At 40.7% G+C, this 24,125-nt stretch overlaps 1 protein-coding gene across 1 annotated transcript in view; it reads left to right on the top strand.

Moving 5' to 3' along the window:
* The first annotated feature begins 10,892 nt into the window (after positions 1-10,892).
* OXCT1 (3-oxoacid CoA-transferase 1) overlaps positions 10,893-24,125 on the top strand; it is an 84,869-nt gene continuing 71,636 nt past the window's right edge. The window contains exons 1-3 of the mRNA XM_072859920.1: positions 10,893-11,131; positions 13,195-13,303; positions 14,745-14,835. Coding sequence (XP_072716021.1) covers positions 11,048-11,131; positions 13,195-13,303; positions 14,745-14,835 — 284 coding nt within the window. The 5' untranslated portion in view covers positions 10,893-11,047. The remainder of the gene's footprint in view (positions 11,132-13,194; positions 13,304-14,744; positions 14,836-24,125) is intronic.

Raw genomic sequence — 24,125 nt, 5'->3', positions numbered from 1 at the left:
TTTATTTCTGAAAGTTAAATAAACAATACTTAAACACAAGTGTGTTGTTCCTCTGTATATTTAGTATTATCAAAACTAGGAAAATGTTTTTAGCCTTAATTAAAAATACAGAATTGTCTAGAGAAAGCAGCTTTGCACAGCAATCATTGATACACTTTTATCATTATGAGCAGCTTCAAGAACTTCTAAGGTGTGCAGGTTGTGCAAGTTTTCTTGAACTATGGCACCTAAGTGGGGTGATAATGAACTTGCACCAATTTTTTTGAACTGTGGCACCTAAGTGGGGTGATAATGAACGCATACTAATTCGTGGAGAAAGTAGCCAAGAGAGAAATTTTGTTGGGTTCCAGTGAACTGTATATGTTTATAGAATCACAGAATATCTCAAGTTGGAAGGGACCCATCAGGATCATCAAGTCCAACTCCCTGTTCCTCGCAGGACCACCTAAAACTAAACTGCATGACTAAGAGCGTCATCCAGATGCTCCTTGAACTCTGACAGGCTTAGTGCCATGACCACTTCCCTGGGGAGCCTGTTCCAGTGACCAGCCACCCTCTCAGTGAAGAACCTTTTCCAATGTCCAACCTGAACTTCCCCTCACGCTGCTCCACTCCATCTCCTCGTGTCCTGTCGCTGGTCACCAGAGAGAGGAGATCAGCACCTCCCCTCCGCTGCCCCCCTGAGGAAGGTGCAGACTGCCATGAGGGCACCCCTCAGCCCCCTGACTATGTTCTGGTTTGATCTCTAGAAAGCAAGCTGGAAGAAAGAGGCTTTCCTTTCAGCAAATTAGTCCTCTGACCAGAGGTTACTAAGCCTGGGGATGATTACTGGATTACTTATCGCTTGCTTTGGTTATGAACTGACTCTTAATGTTTAAAAAAAAAAGTTTGTAAAAAAAGAGGAAAAAAAAAGGGAAAAAGAAAGGAAAAAAAGGGTATGTGTGGAGGTGGAAGTAGTTATTAATGGAAAAATTGAATGGAAAGACAGATGGAAAAACTAGATTAGACCTGATCAAACAAGACTCTAAAGATGTCAGACATTGTCCCTTATCTACCAGATCCTAACAGTTTTAGAGTCTGTGGTCAAAATTTGTCTTCAAAATGAACAGGGAAGACATCATGGATAGTAATACAGATGTACTTGGCTAATTTGAGTTTATAGCAGCATGCTTCAAGTCCTGTAGAACCTGGGAGAAATTATAATACTGTATTTGGTACAGCATCTTAGAATGACACTAAATTACTATGATTTCAAGAATAAATTTATGCCCTTATTTTGAAAGCACTAATAATGTGTGTTCCTCGTAAATTTTTATTGGTAATTTAAGTGTTAGACAGCTGTCTCTGAATTTAATACAGTAATTATAACTAAGACAGATGTGCATTGACTTATGAAAGACGAGATAGGCTTATTCAGCTGTGCAATAGATTTCGCAAATGTATTTGATCTCTGGTAAATTACTTAAATTAGGGATATATTTGTAAAATGTTAAGTAGTAATGGTATATTTTTGTTAGCAAAGAAATGAGAACTGACTTATTTTCTTTGTTGTTTTTTGTTTGAGAAAATTACAAACTTTGATAGTGTACAAAAGCATAACTACCTAAATTAGGGACAAATTCTATTTTATTGGGTGTGAATTCAGGATTTAATCAGAATTTGTGTGCGTGTGGTGGGCATTATGCTGGTTTAGCTGTCTTAGAAATGAGGCTTTGCTGTTATGGTGTACCTCAAGTAACTAAGGAGCACCTTACTAAAATTAATCCAAGGTACTTGCTATTTTTACTTATGTATATGTATTAATGACATTTAGCCATACTTGTCTCCTTTGGATTTGAGTAATTGAAGTTTGCTCAAAATAAGTCTGAAGTTTGCTTCAGGTCCATCTTGTTTAATTTTGCAACAGCTGATGAGCTTTAGTGAGCAAAAAGGTGAACTGATAGGATGTGCCAGCTTCACAGTCTGTTTTGTTGCTCACCTGGTCAGAGCTGCCTCAGTAACAACTGGATTGTTGCACTCAGTCTTAGATGTTGGACTTGCATCATAAACTGTGTTAGTTGAGGATTATAAGAAATGTTTATATAAATACTTGAGAGAAACTGAATTTATTAAAATGTGTTATAGAATATTTGGTCCTTCACATGTCTTTCATCACTGTATTCTTTGAAGCAAATATTTCTGCTCTTGAAAATAAGAAAAAAAAATTGTATTTATGCATAGAAACTATTAAACGTGGGTCTTTATTTATTGTATGTGAGCTTCATGAGTTTGTTGTATCTAATAATATCTGTAAGAAAGTTGCTCAATATTATGGTATCACCTTTCAAATGTTCCTCGGATGCACAAAAGCAGATGCACATTCTCTCTCTCTTTCACTGCGTGGCTTTGCAATTACCAAGGAAGGGGTGTAAAACTGGAATTTATTCAGAATAATGCTAAGTGGAAGGTAGTTACCAAAGATTTCCTCCATGTTCATGGGATTAAGCACTGTGAAATGACTTCCAGAATTTGTGTCATAGTGGTTAATGTTATGGCATTGAATAAGGAAGTATCAAATTCAGTCAGTTGTCTTAAAATAAGGCTGTGTATTCAGTCTGAAATATATCAAAGTCAGAGCATTTAATATTCATACTGTTGATGCCAAACATGAAATCAGGGCATAAGGGTGATCTGTAATGCAATGTTACCTTTCTGTAAATAGATGTGAAATATATTCATGCTGGAGATGCATGGGAGTGTCAACTATTAGTAGACATTGTAGGTGTGTCATATTTTTGTTTGCCTAACCTTGCATGACTGTTCTTTGTTCTACCTGCTTTCTACTCTGTGTATAGTTCAGGTGGTGCTCTGACAAAATATAAACCAGCTGCTTTCTTACAATGTGGTCACCTGCAACCGGGACAACATAGTACCTGATTTGCATTTAAATAAGTTCTGAACATACAAGATGATTTAGCAGTTTGATTTTTGGTTTTTAGAAGTGGCATGCACTGAACTTGATGTTGGGACAGCTTTCTTCTAAAGTGACCTCCCTAGAAGAAGGGAGCATTAGAGGCTGACAAATAGGAACCGCTTCTTGCTGCTTGAGAGAGAGCTGAAGGAGTTTATTTTTAAAAAAGCAAGTATAAAGTATACAATCTTCTATAATGGAATAAAACACTTTACTTGCAACAAGCAAGGAAACCTGCATTTTTCTATTATATGGTTAATGATCAAAGAATGGTGTCGACTGCAGATGCCTTCATCCACAAGAATGCTTTTGCCTGCCACATCTCATTTATGGGCTCCTGTACGTGTCAGTCTGGGAGAACTTGCTTACAGCAATCTTCACCCCAGTCTCCAACTGTTACAGATTACTGTGTATGTAATTCAGGGTATTACTTCACAGTCGACTTCTAGCTATCGCAGAAGTAATGTCATTTGGTCAAACAAGTGACCAGCCTCATGTCCCTAACTGCATGTTCCCGTCTTTAATTGTATTAATCCTAGAGTCATGTGACTGTTTGGTGTGTAAGGTCAGCTCACTTATCTGACTGGATGCTGCCCATTTTTTCCACAGACCTAGTGTGCAGTTGGATCATCAAGCTGATCTGGATGGTTATAAGCTGAGACTGTGACTTCCTTCTAAAACTGTAATGTGTAACATACTGTCAGAGAACCTTCATCTGGCTTTTCGTAAAGCTCTGTGCCACCATAAGAGGTTTTATACAGTTAATTCCCTTGGATCATAGCAAAATTAAATCTACTAATTGGGGTATTGTTTTAATCTATGTAGCAGTTAGCATTAAAGCTTTTCTGGTTCTTCTGGGGTTTCTCTTGAGGAAAAAAACCTCACATTCCTGAAAGGATCATGGGATGGATAGAAGCAACCTGTACTTGAGAATGCAAGACAGAAGTGTCATGCCTTAGTTTGGGAAGCATTTCTCTTGGAAGAGTACTGGTTTAAACAGCTGCTCTGCTCTCTTGCCCCTTCTTCCCACTCTTTATGATGCTGCTTTTAAGTTGTGGTCATGTAATTGTGTCTTCCAGATGAACATGACTGGGAAGGTCATCAGTGTTAAAAGCCTCCCCACCCCTTTTCAACTGTACTACAGTTGAATGTTCAACCATGCAAATGCATGTACTGCCCTTGCTAGGGCAAGAAGTCCATGTTTCTTGTATGTTAAGCGTGGAGTACAATGTGAAGTGTCTGCGATGTTCTGGTTGGCTTGCTGGAATGCTGCTGCCTGGGAATGGGACTGCCAAGAGTACCCTTTTGAACCTATGTCCGACCAAATACCCTGTGTTTCAAAGGCATAAGAAAATAAATGTAAGCATACTGATTTTGAAGACCTGTTCCTGTCACAGGTAATTATTCTGTTATGATGCACAACTGCTGGGGTGGCAAATCATGATAATGGTAATCACGGATTTACCCTGTGAGGTAAATGGGAAATCCAAGATTGTTGGCAAATTTTCTGATTCCTGTTGTCGATAAATTGCAACCTGAGTGAAATTCTGGAAGTGCTTGCTTGAATTTGTCAATAATTTAAATGCACTACAACCAAAAAGCATCATATTTATCACTTGGCTAAATAATTTAGAGTCATGTGAATTACACATTCTAAAGGTGCTTTAAAATAACGTGGGAGTCTGAGACCCTTTTTGCCATTCCCACAGTAGTTAGTTTCAACCCAGCCTTTCTGGTTACCTTTGGTACTTAAAGATCTCTATGCCAAACTTGCTACAGAAGTAGTACCTCACTGGGGCCTGCTAGTCTTATGTGAGGACAGGCGCTGGTGCTGGAGGAAGACAAATGTCAAATACCTTTGAAGCCCTTTCTGTTTGAGAGTTCAGCAGGATGCCACGGGGTGTCACCAGCATGCTCAGAATAGTCCAGCTTTTAACGGGGCTGTTTTGTGGTAGTGATGTCAATCTGAAATGATTGTGTTTCCTGAAACTCTGCAAAACCCCAAAAGCAGAGTACGGAAGTCTTCAGTGAACTGTTAGGGAACTGGCCCCTGAAACAAACCATCCAGATTTTTGACGAGGTGTTTGGAGCTGGTGAAATTGAGAGCAAGAGGCCCAAGAGCTTTGCAACAAGCAGCTGTGTGCTTGTAAATGCAGGGAACCTGCTGCTTAGGCTTAGCAGGCTTCCAGGGTCCTTTTGAGTGTGTATTTGTAGAACCAGGTTTAAAATCAGACAGATACACTTTACCAAAACCTGGGGAGAGCTGAAGGAAAACCTGATCTTCTAAGACTGACTGATTCTAAGAGGCCTTTGAAAAAGATGGACGAGTGAATGGTAGGGGTTAATTTAAATCACCTTATAAAAAATTTAACAACAAAAGTTTCAGATTTTGCCATATATTCCATGTGAAAGTTAAGTTACCTTCCTTACTAATTCTTCTGTTCATTTGATTGTGACTGAGAAATGAAATGTCACAGGAAATTACTGTCTGCTTTCCTTATTAGATGTGTAAGTTTTGGACCATTGAGAATATTAACCAAGCCATTGATGAGCTGCCCACTGTAGGGGGGAAGCTGCTCGGAACTCCAGACAGCTGTTCCTCCAGCCGCTGATGGACTAGAAGAATTAGGCAAAACCGTTCAGATGAGAATGGATTGGCACTTGGTTTTGTCAGCACACACAGGGAACTGGCTCCCTAGGCAGTGGATGATAAAATAATTACAAGGGCTTGGATTGCATGCGTGAGTTTGCATGCTAGACTCTTCTAGCCAAGAAATGGCACTTGCCAATTAAGCTCCACACCCATGAAATGGATGGCAAAGTCCAACTTTCAAAGAGGAAACCAGAATTACAGGCAAAACTTGCAGACCAGGCAGGTGTTGCTTTTCTTCATTTCCAACGCTGGTGGCTGTCCTGTAGTCTTACTGTACAGCACTAGCTGCAGTGAGGTTTGGGGTGGGCAGTGTGTGTGTGTGATCTGTTTACTGTGTACAACCTCTGCAAACAAAGTTTTGCATTGTCGTCTTACGGCTCTATATTTGTTTTTGTAAGTTGTGTATCAAATACAAGGAAAAGATTTCTTCACTAGTAGCTTTACAAAGTCCTCCTAGGTTCTGAGTTTAAAGTACATTCTGTTGCTGATGAGGTTTGTTTGGAAGTACCCTGTGCAGCTTATTAATGTAACGCTGCATTGCAGAATCTGGAAAAGCCTGTTACAGTAGTGCTACCAAACATGAACTGACTCGCAGTGTGACAGCTGCTCAGGATTCCTGTTTACAGTTTATTGTTTCTGTAGCCCCTTTTCTTATGTTTACCTTTACTCTTTTACAACTCTATTGGTATGGAGTGTAAAATAACCCCATTCTTTCCACTTGGCCAGAGGGGGGAAAAAAAAGACTTGCCTGTTCTGTTGCATTCTTGCAGCAAAAAATTCCTGGCAAAAATGAGGAGTAAGAGATTAGTAGTGTTTTCTGAATAAGAATTTAAACCAGCTTCCATAAATATCAATACACAAACATATGGAACTTGTGCAGCTGATGTCTGCAAATATCTGCTGAATAGACATTTTGTTTTTTCCTCACTGCTGCTGTAAAGGAATGATAAGTCACTTATCCTTTCTACAGAACTAGTCGACATACTGACTGTCACTGTTGAAGGTTATTACACATAACTAATTTAGATAGTGTTGATGACAGTTACTAAATATGCAATATATGAACATGAATAGAAGTGCCAAGGATCATGCTAAGTAACAGACTTTGTGGTTCTATTTAAACAAAAATGACACCTTAATTTTAAGTACTGTGGTTTTGAATTGAGGCATGGCATTTGCAGTGGTCAGAAAGTTTGAAGTTTTGTATTTCTAAGACTACTGAACTGAAGTAACTTTTAAACTGTTGATTTAACTGCTGATATTTCAGTGGCTATTTCTCAGTGCTGTTGAGGTTAATAAGTGAATAACTTGCTGCGGTAACTTTAATTCTCCAATTTTGATGAAGTATAAAATGATCAGTGGCTTCTAAGAAGTTCTGCATAGTTCTTATCTTAGCTTGTAATAACGATATGATAGTCTGACATGATAGAGAAACTTCTGTATTGTTTATATGAAAGTAGGGCATCCTGCCTAAAATAGGAGACTGCTGTAATGGAAACTGGACTAGTATGAAACAAACAAAAAAAATTCCCCCAGATTGTTTTTCACTATATGAACTTCCTCATCCAATTAGGTTTTTTTATTTTCTTAATTAGGTGAGCTCCTGTATTCTACTGTGATATTCATTGTAACAAAAATATTTATTGACTTTCTATTGCCTGCTCAAGAGGTCCTTCAGGGATAAAGAACTGCTCTTGCCAAAGAGTTGTTAACTCTTCCTTATTATGTATCTTCAGGATCCTTTCATAGTTTGGTATCCCCTTTGATCTTAAGCTTAGGACTGTGAAGAGAAAATGCTGCCAGAGTTAGTCAGCAAAGGGATTCCTCAACAGCTCCACAGGTTGTTTCCTTCAAAAATCTTGGCTCTGTGGTTCTCTCATTTGCTTTACATTTCCATAGCTGTCTAGAAGATGCTTTTTGGGATTTTTTTGTTTGTTTTCCAATTAATTTTGCCTTCGGTATTTATGTTTAATTATGTATGAACTTTCATTTGCCAAATCCCTGCTGATTTTTAACATGTATAGTTTTCACTAGACCTGTAAATATATTTTTTTCTTTGTAATGACCTTCCTTTCACCTGAACCTTGTTAATAAGTTGAATATTTAAGTTTACATGGCTTACTAGTGTAATTATTGGTGATGCAGGTGGCAGCCCTTTTGTCTTCCCCTAGTTAAATATATTTCCTGTAAACGCTATGAGTTGATCTTAAAATTGTTGAACGTATTGCACAGGAGCTTGTAATTATTTTTATGTTCTCAGCTGGAATATATTTATAATTATCTAATGTCTAAGTCTGTATCAGAAGTTTTATATCCTTTATTTGTTTTCCCTGTAGTACCCCATTCTTGCAGGAAGATGTAGGTGCCATGAAATAATCTTTCAATTTTCTTTGACTTTCCATCCCATGTCAAGGGAATCAGGTTCATTCCACTTTATCCAAAGATGAGTTTCAAGTGCTCTTAAATGATTAATATAAAAAAATACTTTAGTATTTTGAGTAATACTCAAAAATACTTGAATACCAACCTCTTGTTTCAGAACTGGGACCCATTAACATGCCGGAGGTAAGTTTAGGTGTTCTTTGTGTGTGTTGCTGCACAGTTTAATGGGCTTTCCCTTCTGTGTGGCTCCATATCTGATTTTCATGCCTCAATAACTGAATTTTTTTTGCCAAATTCCAATGGATCTGAAAGAAAGGTAAATTGCTAAATTTTAATTAGCTAAAATCTGGGTCAGGTATAAAAAAATTTTAAGAAGTTTGTCTAGAAACAAAGTTATTCATCTCAGAGTTCTGGTTCTTCCCCCTGTACAGGTAAATCAAACGTATGAAAATAGCCTGCCTATCTGCTAACTCTTTGGTGGCTTCTTTGGGAAATACTATTTCAGTGTATTGGAGTGCTGACTTTGATGTCTTATTATGGTTGGTAGTAGTATAAATGAGCTGGTGTTATACAGTGTATATAATGATTAACCTGTGGTAGGTCCAGAATGCCTACCTGCTGACTTGTTTTTGGCACCAAGGGCTCAAAACTCTCCCACTACTCCTTTGTAAATGCTGTTGAACTTGAAAAGAGTTTCACTTGCATGCTACCACTGTTACATGATTTCCTTCAATGAACAAAATAAGATAATATTAAAAATATTCTTGATCATGTTAGAGACTTGTTTCATGTTGGCTGCTTAGTTGTAGTCCTTGTTGTGTGAAGAGCTTTAAGACATGTTAAAAATTAAGATGAAGCAGATGATCTACTATCCTTTATAAACTACTCCAGAACAAATTCTTTTATCTACTCATTCAGTTATGTTTGGAGCTTTTCTAAGCCAGAATAAGAGGCTTTCAGCCCAAAGCATGTGGACTTTGCACAATTTTTTTTTAATAAATTTGGTTTTGGATAATCCATAGCACCTGATAAGGAAAAGTTATATCCCCCTAGTTTCCTAGTTCCGAAACTGTAATTTGTATAAGCAGAATTACCAGCTTTGCATAATAGATGTTCCAAGGAGGTATTAATCCTCATGCATTATACCTACTGCATGCAGTTAGCCCCCTTCCTCCAGCTTGCAAGGAGGAACACTATTGGAGTCCCAAAGAGTCCAAACCCCAGGCAAAATAAATGCTAGCTGGGTATGTAACAAGTACTCAAGTGTGAACACTTTGATAAGTTCGAGAATGCACACTGTTGGCTTAAAGGAAGATATTTATTGAATTTAAGAGAATAAACTTCTTTTATACAAGTTTTTCAATGCTTAGGGAAATTTTTTCATGAAAGGAAACGTGACTTAAGGAATTTACATGTCTATGAAATTTAGGTAGAACCGAGGTTCAGAAATCCAGTCCTGTAAAACTTTCCTGCTGATGCTTAGCCCTGGAAGAACACAAGCTGCGCTTTTACTTTGTTCTTCAGTTCACTAAGCCCCTGTAATTTGTAGCTGTTTACACCTGGAACTGCCTCAGACTTAAGTGACTAGCTAAATATGGTAAATATCTAGAAAAAAAAAACCAAACAACCCAAAACCTTCCCAACAGTGAAGGTGTCTCCACCACGCTTCACTGGCATCTGCAAGGTTTGTCTGTTATGTGAACTGTAACTACAGGTACCACCACCTTTCAAAATGCGTAAGAGAGTGGCATGGCAGGGGCCCCACACCAGCACCTGCAAGGCTGGACTAGCACCCTGACTAAATGGACTGGGTGTGCACAACCACTTTGGAGACTGGCAGCATGCCCTTAAAACCTTGTCTTCCTTGTTGTAAATTATCCTGCTGTGTGTTCATACCACGATGGCTGAGTACAGTGAGGCCAGCAGCTGCATTGGAGACAGCCCTGGAAACAAGATGAGGAGCAGTGTGACCTGCAAGAAGTGTGACTCCTGTCATGTGCATGAGGGGAATTTCTCTTTTCCTGCATCTAAACAGCTTCTTACATTTTTTTGTGTGAATTCTTCTATTCCATTGGGCATTATTAGGGCATGCACTGATCATTTGGGGTATTTTTAGAAAGTGTAAATAATTGCGGAGGCATGCTTTGAATTTTCCTTCTAGCAGCAGCAGAAATGCCAGCAGTTAACATCACGTGGCTGCTTAAACAAGTATACATCTATTCTAGTAACATTTTCCCACCCAAACATAGCATCCAAGCGCCCTGTGGAGACCATGTGCTTACTGGAGCCTGGCTCACCCTGAGGGCTACGTATTGGAAACTTAACCCTTCAAAGCCTCTGTCCTTACTTTAATTCTCGTGATGTGAGTCCTTGGTCACAAAGTGATAGGAGAGAAATTTAAGCCGCCTTAACTTCACAGGGAGACATCTGCGATGGCGCATCTGAGTTGTCCATCTGTGGAAGTAGTGGAGCATCAGAAGAAAAGCAGGAAAACCCCCACCCTTTACAACTGAAGCGATTGTAACATTGATAGGTTTGTCCACGTGTGTTTTCCGTGGGTCTGAGGGTTTTTAAGAACACAGCCGCTGCCTGCTGCGTCGGGGGCATCAGTGGGCTGTAGCACGTGGGGGTTGCTTCTAGAAGCTCCCCGAGGCTCCAGGGGTGCTCCCCCTGCCTGGTCCTGCCGCCGCCCCACCGTGGGACAGCGCCCGGGCCGGGCTCCCTGGGCTCGGCAGCCGCGGGGCGGCTGGACAGCTCTCCCCGCGCCCCGGCCTCGGCCGCCGCCGCGGGGGGCCGGCGCCTGAGGGGAGCCGCCAGCCGCCGGGGCCCCGGCGGCTGGCGGCTCCCCTCAGGCGCCGGCCCTCGTCTCCCCGCGGCCCCGCCTCGGGCGCAGCCGACGTCAGTGGGCGTCAGGGCCGAGCCCCCCACCTTCCCTCCGCCCGCGGGATCCGCCCTCCTGCCCGCTCCCGCTCCCCTCGCCCGGCGTTGGACAGCAGCGGCCGCCGCCTCGGCCCAGCCCGCCGCCCCTCCGCACCCCTTCCCGAGAGCCGCGCAGCGCGAAGATGGCGGCGTACAAATTCCTCCTGCCGCCGCTCAGCCGCCGCATCCTCCTTCCCGCCGCGCGGGCGCGGGGCGCCGCGGCTGAGGTAAGGCGAGGCGGCGGGGGCAGACAGACCCCCGGACCGCCGCACGGCCGCGCTCCCCCGCAGCGGCCGGCCCCGCCGGCGGCCCGCGCCCCCTCCGCGTCCCCCTGCCCGCCGGGCCTTCGCCGCCGCCGCGCTCGCCCGGGCGGCGGTGACCTTGGCGGGGTACCCGCCGCGGCGGGGCCGCCTCTGCCGGGGCCGTCTCCTGCGGGCGGGCGAGCCGGGCGAGGCCGGAGCCCCGGGGGTAGGCGGCCGCCTCGCTGCCCCGAGGGCGGCGTTGCCCGCGCCCGCGAGGAAGTGATGGGCTTTGTTTTGCGTTTGCCGTTAACGTGACGGTTTTGGCCCGAGGGAGGCCCGCGGGCGCTGCGGAAGGAGGGCGGCGGGAAGGAGGGCAGGCCTGGCCCCGGCGGCGCGTTGGGATGCGGTGACCTTGGGGCACCGGCCCGGAGGTTTGGCTTTGAGGTGTAATTTTTTTTATTTCCCCTGCATCTGAAATCGCAGCACAGTTACAGTGTGTCACTGTATGTTTCAGTCTTGCTCTCACCACGTCGGTCTTTGCTAGAGGTAGGCTGCAGGTGTAGGCAGGGGGAGTCCAGGTCAGTGAGCACAGCTCCCTCGCAGCCCTGCCGTGTATTGCCATTCATCAGCCTGTGGAGTTCAGCAGTGCAGCTAGCTCGCTTGCTTCCTTTGCTCTTCCTGGGGGAAGCTTCTGCCAAACCTCACTGATGGAATGGTTTCCAGCCCACGTGTAGCCATAGCCAAGTTATTTTTTTGTCTCTTCAGCCAGGATTGTTTCTGTGGCTTTTCTCATTTTATTTTAGTTGAAACAGATCATCTACTCTCTCTCATGCCTATGCTTACTCTTCCTGATGTCTTTATGGACAAATAAGCATAGCTCTTTCTGTCTTTGTTTTGCAAAGTTGTATTTTGCCCTTCTGTAAAATTTACTTCAGTTTTGTAATTCATTCTGGGAGCTCATCTCTCCCCATGTTACTTCTCTCTTAACTGTGGGCTGCCAGAATTGCAGCCAGCTCCTGAGGTCTTAGCTTACTGCCCCGGTGTGCAGGGGAGGGTGGGTGATAACTGGCACCTCGGCTCCCTGAAAGCCCATTGCTCTCAAATGGCAGAGTGGGTGGGAAAAGGACTGAAAAGAACATATTTAGTATAGAAGCGCAGATACCCTCATTAGGACATCCAAGCTGGGAATGCATGTATATGTTACACATGCTGCTCTGTTGTTCCCCACTTACAGGCAGTTGTGAAGACTAAAGAAGAGGTACCATGTGGCCTCTTTAAAATATTTTCATAACAGATGAGTTACAATGGTTACTGTGTAATGGCTTTGCACTGTGAAGTCTAGTTTTGGGTGTGGGATTTGTATTGATTTCCCTCTTGCCGTCTGTGTTTCATCAGTTTGTTGGAGTACCCCTGATTCTGGGCTGTTCTTCAACAACACAAAAAGCTCTAGGGCTGTGTTAGGAAGCTGGGGGAAGTTTCACTCTGTTGAAGGGAGTCCCTGCTTACTATACTGCCAGCACAGCGCTGTACTTCATATTGTTCTTTGGCCTCCACTCAAATTTTGTGGCTCTCTGCTTCAGCAATTTCTGGTTATGTTTAGTGTCTGGATATCTTTGAAGCTACAAGTAGCAACATATAGGTGAGAGCAGTCTTTGGGTTGCTCTAACTCATGTTGAGGAATTGCATTTGTGAATCTGTTCACAGTAAGTCACAATTTGTCAGCAGTTTAGGATGGACTTAAGAAATTTAAAATCTGTTTGGATATTGTCAAACTGATGCAGCTCATATTAAGCCTAAAGCCTTCATAATACGTATGAATGTCGTAAAATATGGGTGATGTGGGGGATAGAAAGACAACAGAGTCCTTGTTTTGGAGACCCAAACCATTCTCTCCTCCCCTCCACCCCCACAATGTTTAGTGTTTACAGTAGCAATATCTTTTTTTTTACATATTTTCTCCCTTATCTAGCCAGAGGGTTGGTCATCATTATAAAGCTACTATGTAATGCATTTTATTCATTCACTTGTTTCTTTTAATGTTGTTTCAGCTTTGTGGATGCTATTTTTCTACCAGCTGTCATCGCAACACCAAATTTTATACTGATCCTGTTGAAGCTGTAAAAGATATACCCAATGGGGCAACTATACTTGTTGGTGGTAAATATTTAAATTCTTTATGGATGCAATCACATGTTCTATTAATGAGATACTTTTTACCATTTTACCATGTTTCTTTTAATATTAACTAATTTGAGAATCCATATATAACTAATTTGAGAATCCATATACTTGTATGGGTATTTTAAACAAGTGATTTCCTACTCTGCTAATGAGGGCAAACTCTTTCAGTGAGAAAATTCCAGTTTGTTTCTTAGGGGAGGGAGAAAGCCTCAGAAAAATCATTCATTTTTTTCCCCCGTTAGTGAAGTGTTAGACTTTACTTGTACCAGTTTGAATGCAGAAAATCAACTCGGGCTTTTTCAAGTTAGCATTGTTATTTCAGAGGGTGAAGAAATAAAATTTGGTTTGATTATTTACGGTAGCGTTCTCTGTATTCTGTATATGCCTAGTCGCTGGGTCTCTGTGACCTTGAACAAATCTCCTAACCTGTTTCTGGCTGTAGGAAATGAAGATAATACTTACCTACGTTACACGAAATGGTTATGTGTAGCATTTCCAGAAGAGTCAAGAAGTTGTGTCATACTGACATTCACTGTGACTTGAGCTTTTGAATATTTTAGATGATTTCCACAATTTCATGCTGTTCAATCTACTGAAATAAAAGTGATCTCTCTATTAGGTTATAAGAGATTTTTAGTATTGAAGAAGTAATGAATGTAATGTTGCAAAACATGGGAAACCTCACTGGAGACGTGTAATGAGACAAAATGCCTTCTAGGAAGAATCACTGTATTTTTTTGTTGTTGTTGGAACAAAAGAAGATCTGAGGCTAAGTGGCTGGGAAGGGAATGGTAGCAGTTGTAGTGTTAGAGCCTGGTCTAAGACTTAGGCACCTCAAATGCGGCATGGTATTTCATTTTAGGAATACTGGGCTCGTGCATAATAGGTAGGAGTGCGAGGCACCTCAGCGTGGGTAGAGATCTGGGTTACTGTGCTTCCAGTTACACATCTTCCCAGATGCATCTTCGCAGAGCATTAAGATTCCCAGATTTTTATCACCTAATTATAGGCTAAGCTGTATGGGAGAACTCCTCGCTCCTCCTGTTTGACATTGTTATGTGCAGCAAAGAACTGCAGGTTAGTTGGGTAGAAAGAGAAGGAGGAATAATGAATACAGTGGTTAGGACACACATCAGGAGAGCCAAGGTCCTGGAGCCCTTCTCCAAAGGCCATTTGTGTGTGAGCAGATCTCTCATGGTTAAAAGGCTTTAATCCAAACTGGGAAGCATCTAGTGACTGGGAGACTACAGTACTAGGGTGCAACTCTTTCCAGAAGTGTTGGTTTATTTAGTCAACTGAAGAGCTTGTTCTACTCAGAAAAGATTTTTAATTAAACAGTACACATTCTCAGACTTCTGGTTAATCTGTGTTTTTTCAAACACTTATTACATATTCAATTTTATTTTATTTTATATAGGTTTTGGATTGTGTGGGATTCCTGAAAACCTCATTGGGGGTTTACTGAAGACTGGAGTAAAGGGAATAACAGCAGTCAGTAATAATGCAGGGTAGGTATTCATATGTCTGTGGTTTAATAAATACAGACTAAATATTCTGTTCATGTGAAAAGGCTGATATATATGAAAAGGTCTTACTTTTCATCATAAGAATTTTCATATTAACCACACAGCTTTGTTTGAAAGTGTTATTTTTGGAATGAGCCCAGGAAGTACAGTACTGTATGTATACTCAGGTTTGTCACTGTTGTAGACAGTTGCAATTATGTATATTTATATATATTTAAATGGTTGACTGTAACTGAAAATTCTGACTTAGATACTTTAAATGTAGTATCAGTGACTTTTTTTGTGTGTGTGTGTGAAGTTCTAAATAGGGATTTTTTTTTAACCACAGTTCAGTGCTTTCTGACCTTCTTATTATAATTCTGTTACTTGAAAAAAACCCCAAACAACACAACAACAGTGGAGAATATTTATGACGAAAGAATGGAGAGCCTCTTTAATGGGTCTTGGAATTTTTGATTTTTTTTTTTAAGTGTTTACTCATTAAGAAATTCATGTGGGGTTGACAGAATAATTCTTTTACATACAATTTCTCAGCTTCTCATTAGGGCTAATTTTTACACAAGCTGTTTGTTGTAGTAGACTCCACAATACCTAATGATCTTCATATAGAGAAATAACTACAGCTACTTCTGTTGAAATGCATTGATAAAATAGAAATGAAATTAAATACAAATCTTGATATGCAGAATATAATGACTTGTATTTGAAATCAGCCTGGTCAATAAGACTGATACTCTGTTCCTTGCAGTGTTGTTGGATGACTAGCATCTGCAGGGGGCCCTAACCTTGGTGCAGTGACTTATCCTATCAAATGTCACCTTCAGCAACATAATAGTTCCAGTGTAATTTAGTTCGTTGTAGATTTAAAGAATTTTGCAAGACTGATGTCTCCTAGTGGCATTATACTTTCTTTAGTAAATTTTATTTGATTAGGGAGCTCATCCTAAACTCTATTGTCTTGTGAAATAAGAGTCTTCTTACAGCTAGATATACGGGGGTTACACATCCCAGCTGGTAAGGAAGATAGTTTGTGAGCATTCTTTCAGTTTGGGGTTTGGTTTTTTTTCCCGTTTTTTATAATGTTGCTTACTTTCAGCAAGTGGTAATATCTGTGTTACTACATTTTCTGTGAACTTTTTACTTTTGAATGCTGTAGGTGAAATAATGAGAATTTTGTATTGTTTTAATGGAATTTCATTAATGCTTGCAATTATGAGCCCTTTCCTTGGTCGGAAGTCTGCCATCTGTTCTGTGGAAGCTCAGCTGTTATCCAATTGCAGAATAAGGGCTGTAGAGGAAAAGAAAAATCACTGTGAAACTGTTTTCTTCTGTACCTATGTTAGAATAAAAGAGAGACAAGTTTATGTGAGCCAGAAAGGTTGTTTGGGTATAAAGAACTTTGTTCTTCAGACAAAATGAAAATAGATGTCAAACCTTGCTCCTTCAATTCCTCCAGCCTTGCAAAAGAAGTGAATTAGGTGGGATTTTTCAGCTGCATCATTACATCTCCCAAATACTCTGTCCATAGATTTGTATCCCAATCTGTTTTTATCCCTGACTGTATTTAACATAAGTTAAAACCAGAATACCATTCAAAAAACACAGATTTAGTTTCTCTTTCTATATATATGTAGTCCAGGCTTCTGAGGTTGAAGTTCACAATATGTTGATCTTCATTTGTTTTCAGTGCTTCATGCTTGCCGTTGCACATTCATTGGATAACAGATACCATTTGTATTGGGATTTGGCACATACACAGTCAAACTCAAGCTCTTTAGACTCTTGTGGGAAACAATTTCTGCTGGATGATAAAAAGGAGAGAGAAAGAGACAGAAATCATTTTGAGTGGAAGGATCAATCACTTAGAATAGAGATCATTCACTTTCCTCCTACTCTTATTTCTGAATGACACACATATATGTAGATAAAGAGATTGCACAGCTGCTCCTGGGAGGGAGATGAAGGTTTGAATGTGAGGAAAAGTGAAAAGAGAAGCATTGTGGAATAGAATGGAGAAGGAGATATTTTGTATTGTATTCTGAATATAGTTGATGGTGTTACAGGTTAGAATTAATTTTGCTTGAAATAATGCTAACTTCCCTGAAAATTCTTTGAGGCTGGAGTGATTACTGTAAAAATTTGGTTGCTGGTGGGAAAGAAAAATTTAATTCCTTTTTTTTTTTTGAAACTAGTTTTCCATGAACGTTCATGGAAGTCTGGTAAGCTCCTCACAGAACAGTGTAATGATTTGAAAATGTCCGAGGACATCTAGGCTTTTGATAAAGTCTAGGTTGTAAAAATCCTGGTTTTGCTCTCATCTTGAACAGTACAATTTAATTTGAAATTAAATTCATAGTAAAATACAGTCTTATCTATTGTTTCTATTTATTGTATTATTATTGTATGGAACTTAGCCTGCTATAGTTCAGTAGGGTTTGTGAACCAGGTTAAAGCACACATGTCGTCATTAATAAAGTCAGAATCCTCATCACAGTGATTGATACCATTTAAGCATCTTCTGATACCATGTCAAAAAGTATAGTGATATTATCAAGTATTGCAGTACTAATAAATGGATTTGGAAACTGAAGCAGCACAGCAGTCATGTACTCTGCAGCAATAGTATTGAAAGGGTGAATTGTTCCTGTAATCGCGAGATGTCAGGTAGTTTGTGGGATGAGTAATTTGCCACTTTCCAAGATGCCTCAGGATTCAGTGTGTTTTGCTTTGGCGCTGTTGTGCTGCAGTTGATGCCCTGCTGTGTTTATTTTCCTGACTGCTGCTGCTTTCTCTTCACCAGCTCTTCCAGCAAACAGGAGGTAATTGGCTGCGGTTAGGTTTTCTATCCTGCAGTGGAGTTAGCAAGCAACTTGTAATTGGAGCAGGGAAGGAGCCAAGTACATAGACATACAACCTATTCTGGAGAACAGTGCAGCTACATGGATTAAGTCACATGTCTTTCAATATGCATGAACCACAAAAAAGCTATCTGTTTATAACTAACATAGCAGCAATGGAGACAGCGCTTCACTTGCATCCAGGGGAAAGCAGTAATTAGGAAGTCCTGAAGCACTCTTACCAACTCTCTTTTAGCTGGAAAGAAGGTTCAGCAAAGCACAGAAATGCTTGGCAATGTCTGGAAACAACTTTAAAGGAGTAGGATGTTTGCAAGTTCACACCCTACTGTTCTGTGCTGCAGTGTAAGAGGGAGGAGATTCCTCCTGCAAATCCTTGTTCAAATCACGTAGTTGTTGGCAGGTAAAGTCCTTGTTTTGGCTTTTGACAGGCTTGCCAAGGACAGGTTGTACAGTAGTGTATGGGGTGTCCTAGTTAGAAACATCATATTGCTAAACTTACTGTGCATTATGCTAGTGCGTACACTGTGCGCTAGCTGGTGAAATGGCGCCTTTAAGAGTAGTTAGTCTTTTGCCAAGCTAAACAGGCAAAGTGTTTGAAAGGGAAGCAGTACAAATATCCAGTATCTCTGGTATTTACACAGCTTGCTGTGGGGGAAACTGGAGCTTGTGAACCAGGGAGATAGCGAAAGATACCATGGTGGGTGGGTGTGCTTCTAAAATACAACCTCTCACACCTTCCCTTATAACTTGTCTTGCCTATGTTGTTCATATTTTAAGTATTTCTTTACACTGTGTTATCATAAGCCCTTTAAATTTAGAGGATTCTGTCTCACTAAGCTACTAAAATCCATCTTATTAAACTTTTGCAGCATTATTGTTTAAATTTGGTTCATTCCACATACGTCAGTAGGTCCTTATTTTAAAGCTTGATTCAGTAAATTCCCAACATTCACAACAGTTGTGATTAGTATACAGTACCTTGTTGCACATGGCTATTCTTTCATCTGCTTGTGACTTTGTGGTATCTCGTTGCATACTGATTTCAAGTTACAGTGGACTTGGAAGTTTCAGGTCAGTTAATGCTAAAACTTCCCTAATGCAGGCTATCAGACCTATTGTTTCAGGATCTGTGTTGCCACAGAAACTATGTTCTTGTCAACACAGCCAAATATTTAAAATGAAAGTTTAAGAAATTGGCACCAAATTATTATTATTTTTAATTAATTTTGCTTAATAAAGTGGATAACTAATTTTGGGTATAATCACATTCCAAGATCAACACTTTCGTTCTGTCTCTACCCCCTCAATAGGCTGAATTTGTACTTGGTAAAAATGAAGTCCGTTACTTGTAGTAGCTGCACGTGTGGTCTGATTGTTGTATCAAATGAGCTACTTCCCTCTGGGCTTTGTCTGCTTCTGTGGCTTAAATATGCATTCTTTTTGAATGCATTAGTCTTGAACAGTAGGGTTTCACTTACAGTAAAAATAGAGAAGTCATAGTTAATATCTTACTTACTATCACCTGGGTGATCATCTAAAAGGAGATTGACAGCATGCTGTCAGGTTATCACAGATTCAGACTGTCTGCTTAAAAGGTATTACCAGCTTTGTAAACCTTTGGTCTCTGTGCTCTTTTTGAAGTTCTTATGTTACAGTGTTACGCATTAGTGAGGAGAAAATAGCTTTGAGATAAACGTTTGAACTGTTGGTCATGATGCCTGAGTGCACTGTTATTTAGTTCTGTTGAACATAATACCCTTTGTTTTCCTACTGGGTTATTTGCAGTTGCCAAATCTCTGGATAAGGCACTACTCTATAGCATCAGATGCAATGGTAAACTTACTGCATCCCATGTTCTAAAGCACAAAAGGTATTTTTATGTTCTTAGCAATTAAATATTTTTAATTTAGGGCAGGATTGATAAATGTTATGTATGTTAAAGTTTAAGGTTATCACATTTTTCAGTCATTGCTTTGAACTATGTTTCTGTTAAAAACAAAATGTGTCTGCCATCTCTGCCACAGACTCCCTGTTTGTTCTTGCATATGTAACTGCTATGGATTAATTCCATCCTTATTATTACTTTTATATATATAAGTATGTTATATATAATTGTGTATATATTCGTATTACTTATATATATTAAAATATATTAAAATATATTAAAAAATACCATCGGGTGGAATTTGCATTCCAAATTCATAGAAAGTTGAGCAATTTTTTCACATAGTATAAGGTGTCAGGTGGTTTTAATGGCATGAATTTGACAATCCCTTGATTCAGAGAGCTAAAATGTAACTGAAAAAGTCTATGAGGGACTGGGAAGAAAGCTTGTATGTACACAAAGGTATGATTAAGCTGCACCTCGAATACTGTGTTCAGTTTTGGGCCCCTCACTACAAGAAAGACATTGAGGTGCTGGAACGTGTCCAGAGAAGGGCAACAAAGCTGGTGAAGGGCCTAGAGCACAAGTCTGATGAGGAGCGGCTGAGGGAAGTGGGGTTGTTCAGCCTGGAGAAAAGGAGGCTGAGGGGAGACCTTATGGCTCTCTACAACTACCTGAAAGGAGGTTGTATCGAGGTGGGGGTCGGTCTCTTCTCCCAGGTAACAAGTGATAGGACAAGAGGAAATGGCCTCAAGTTGTGCCAGGGGAGGTTCAGATTGGATATTAGGAAATTTTACTTCACTGAAAGGGTTATCAAGCACTGGAACAGGCTGCCCAGGGAAGTGGTTGAGTCACCATCCCTGGAGGTATTTAAAAGACGTTTGGATGAGGTGCTGAGGGACAGGGTGTAGTGGTGGACTTGGTAGTGTTAGGTTTACGGTTGGACTTAATGATCTTAAAGGTCTTTTCCAACCTATACGATTCTGTGATTCTCTGATTCTGTGATTCTGTGATTAAGGTGATGCTCAGAGTATCTTACATTGTGTGTGTCATTTTTGTATATGTATAAGAAATTCTTTAAACATCCCAAATTAAATACGCTTTCAGAAGTGAAACACAAGGGTCACCAATGACTCTCATCTCTTGGTGTAGAGATAAGAGTGGAGTTAGGTATTCTGCGCATGGCAAGTTGCCAAAATAATGAGGCAAAGTATATAAGATATTTTCAGTGTTAAGGTGGTTATTTGAAGCAGTTTACTTTTTTTTTTTATCATCTCCATTCTTTGTGAAGAATCTAATCAGGTGCTTTATTACAGCTGTTAAATTGGTGACACTGTATGATCCGCAAATCCCTGAAAATCTGACCAGGTCATCTTGCTAATTTTAGTGTGGAGGTTATTTAGGATTTTGGCAGGGTGAATTGTACTAAACTTTGCACTACATGGAACTACTGAGAAATCAGCTGTGTAGATGGCTTTCTGATTGTGATTACACATGAGGAAGGCAAAATTGGTATAGAACTCAGTGTGGTCGAGGAACTGTGTCAACCTGGTTTTAGAAAAGCGATAATAAAAGTTAAACTTAGCTTTCAGCCAGGAGACTTTTGAAGCATGATGCATTCATGATGAAATTAGAATATTTATCAGATTAAGTCTATACCGTATAACTTCACTGTGAAGGAAAAATATGGTAAATTTTAGAAATTCTGAATATAGTTGTTTTATTTGTTGTAATAAAAACACAATATGCCATTTAATAGCAGAAGGGAATGTGGAAAGAGGAGACTTTGCTGCTGATGTGACCATGCAATACACAAGACTTGTCCTCTTCAAAACTTATCTGCCTTCACAGTCTTTTGATGGACTTGGCTATGTGCCTGCTGCCGTCATTCTTACAGGAGTGGAGCATTGTTTTTGGAGGAGGATGGCAGAGGAAGAATACTGCCATTTTGCTGTGAGGCTGGAGTTGAGATGAAGTTACTGGAGCAGAGAGGACAGAGTTCCCCTAAGAAGGCTTTAATAGTGGAGGGAGAAGAGTGCAGTGCAAACACTGCAGAGAAGGAGCAGAGGGAGTTTACAGCTCAGTCATGCCAACTTGCATGAGGGCTTCGTGATTCCTGGCAACCATGGACTCCTTTGTTTTCTCTCTTCTTCCTCCCCTCAAAGCAGAAGAAGTCCCAGGCTGCAGAGCTGAGAGAGAGTCAGTGCAGTGTTTCCTTTGTCCTTTTCCATGGGCTGAAAAAGTAGTGAGACAGTTTCTGTGGTTTCTGGGAGCTGTGACCCACTGCCCTGTTTTCTGTCCTACCTCTTCCTTCTCCTGACCAGGACTGCCTTAGCATATGGCAGCACCTATACTTCTTTCTCTTTTCTCAGTCACCTTCCCTCAGAGAGCTTCTACATCTCGTTTCTGCTTTCCATTAAGCAGTTCCCATTAGGGTAGATGGGAAAATGTCCTAGGAAAAAGGAAAGAAAAAAGGTGGCTGAAGACAGTGTCTGAAGAATCAATAGGGCAAATAAATGTTATTCCTCTCTCTAACTTACCTTCCTATAAGATGAATCTGTTCTTCTCTCCCTGTTAGTTGACTCCCATTCGTCATCTTGCCCTCATTCTGTGTACCCTGCTGGAAGTGGGAGACAGAAAAGGAGGAGAAACAGAATATCATCTGAGCTGGCTCCTTAGTAATCTTCCAGTGTAACACATGGGGGATTATTGTAGGATGTAGTCTCAGTGTTAAGAGCCAGCTAGATGACTGGAGAAGATGAGTGATAAAGAACTGTTATGTGAGTGATTGTCCACATTTATTTTACCCTTGGTGTGCCTGCAGTTTTGTTTGGTGTCTTCTGGCAAGCGCCATCTAGTAGGCATGTACTAATTTTCTGCAAAAAAGCTGTAAAGGATTACTTTCTGGTGCTGCCAGGTTTATACTTCATGATTATTTTTGTGGACCTATGAATGTGCATCACTAAGAACTCGGATGGTATCTTCAACCAGATACCTTCTTTCATGTTGGTAAAGTTTCATGCTATAGTCAGGCACCCCTGTGAGCCTGAAAGCTTAAGGCTGTGTTACTAGGAGGTGCCAAACAGGTAGTGATTGATGCATTCCTTTTAGTTGGGGAGCATATCTGGACTTCCCTAGGGAGTGTGGACCTATCGGTAGACGTAATTGCATGTAACTTGTAGTAGATCATTTTGAGGACTGAAAAGCTGATGTTCTAAAGTAAAACAGAGGAGATGAAGCCTCTTTTAAGTGGAGAATGATAGAGGAAATTTTTTCCCCCTCCCACTCCTAGCTTCTTGCCAGGAAAATTTCTATCTCTGGAACAAGTCCATCTGTTACCAAGTTTCATGTATAGTTGTGCAATGCTTGGACCTGCCAAATGCCTAGAGAGACTGCTCATGTATCTCCAGAAGCTGACTAATGTCTTTACATAAAGCATTCTCCAGGAGTAGGACCAACCATAAATAGGCTTTTTTGCAGCAGTAGCAAGTTGTAGGAAACTCTAGTTTCTGCCTGAGGTGGAGCCTTGCCCCAGGATTCTTACTACAAGCTTTTCTTTCTCAGGCCATAGTCTTCAGGGGTGATGTCGTTACCCTCCCATGCTTCCAGTCCCCAAATTATGGGAGGAGAAAGGTCAGGTAGGGCATCATGTTAGCTCCTCTTGGGCCAACATGTTTTAATTCTCCACAACTCAAATATTCGTGTTAATCTTTCATAACCAGTGACTTGTGGTCTTGGTGGGATCTCCCAGGAATATGTACCGCAGGTCCTGGAAAATCTTTGAACAAGTATAGAGGAAGACTTCTCTTTAAGAGATGTAGAATGAAGCCTTCATGCTAACTGATGCTGCTTACCAGTGGTTTCCAGTGTTCCCAGTAAGGGCAGACAGTCTGTCCTGACCACCCCTACTTTTCTTAGACACCTATAAATGTCTTTACAAAGGCAGAGAGAGATAAGAGTGTAATTATCTCCTTTTACTAAAAAAAAACCCCAAAAAGCTGTCTTACGTCTCTTGCCAGAGTAGTGTGACATTCCAAGTCTCCTTTTTCTGCATAAGAACGCAAATTTCTATGCCCTACTTCATCAGGCTGTGTAGGGCTTGTTAGTGCATGTGAAGCTTTTATCAGCTTGGAAATTTAGGTAATCTCTTCTTCCCTGTGATACTGTAGAATGTGTTTTGCTTGAGCCACCAAAGAGAAAGGTTTGAGAGCTGCAAATTACTGTTCATCTGGAGTGCAACACTGAAATGTTGCCTTTGACTGCTTCCAGTATACTTGAGATACGTGGGCTAGATCTGGCTAGGAGTAGTCATTGTCTAATTTTTTAATTAGAAAAGGCAGACATTAGTTTTTGACAGGAAGGTTTTGCAGGTCTGAGAGGGACAAAACAATAGGAAGGAGTATGATTGCTAAACAACCAGACCTCCTTAATTGTGACTACTTTTTCTTGTCTGCATCAGTAGAATGGGGAACTTGTGTCACCTACATTCTTGATGACTGCCAGGTTAGATCTCTTTTCCTATATGTGTT

The sequence above is a fragment of the Ciconia boyciana genome, chromosome 4 (assembly GCF_034638445.1).
Source record: "Ciconia boyciana chromosome 4, ASM3463844v1, whole genome shotgun sequence".
NCBI lineage: Eukaryota > Metazoa > Chordata > Aves > Ciconiiformes > Ciconiidae > Ciconia > Ciconia boyciana.
Note: the sequence above shows the minus strand (reverse complement) of the source record. Positions and strands in the feature narration are given on the sequence as shown.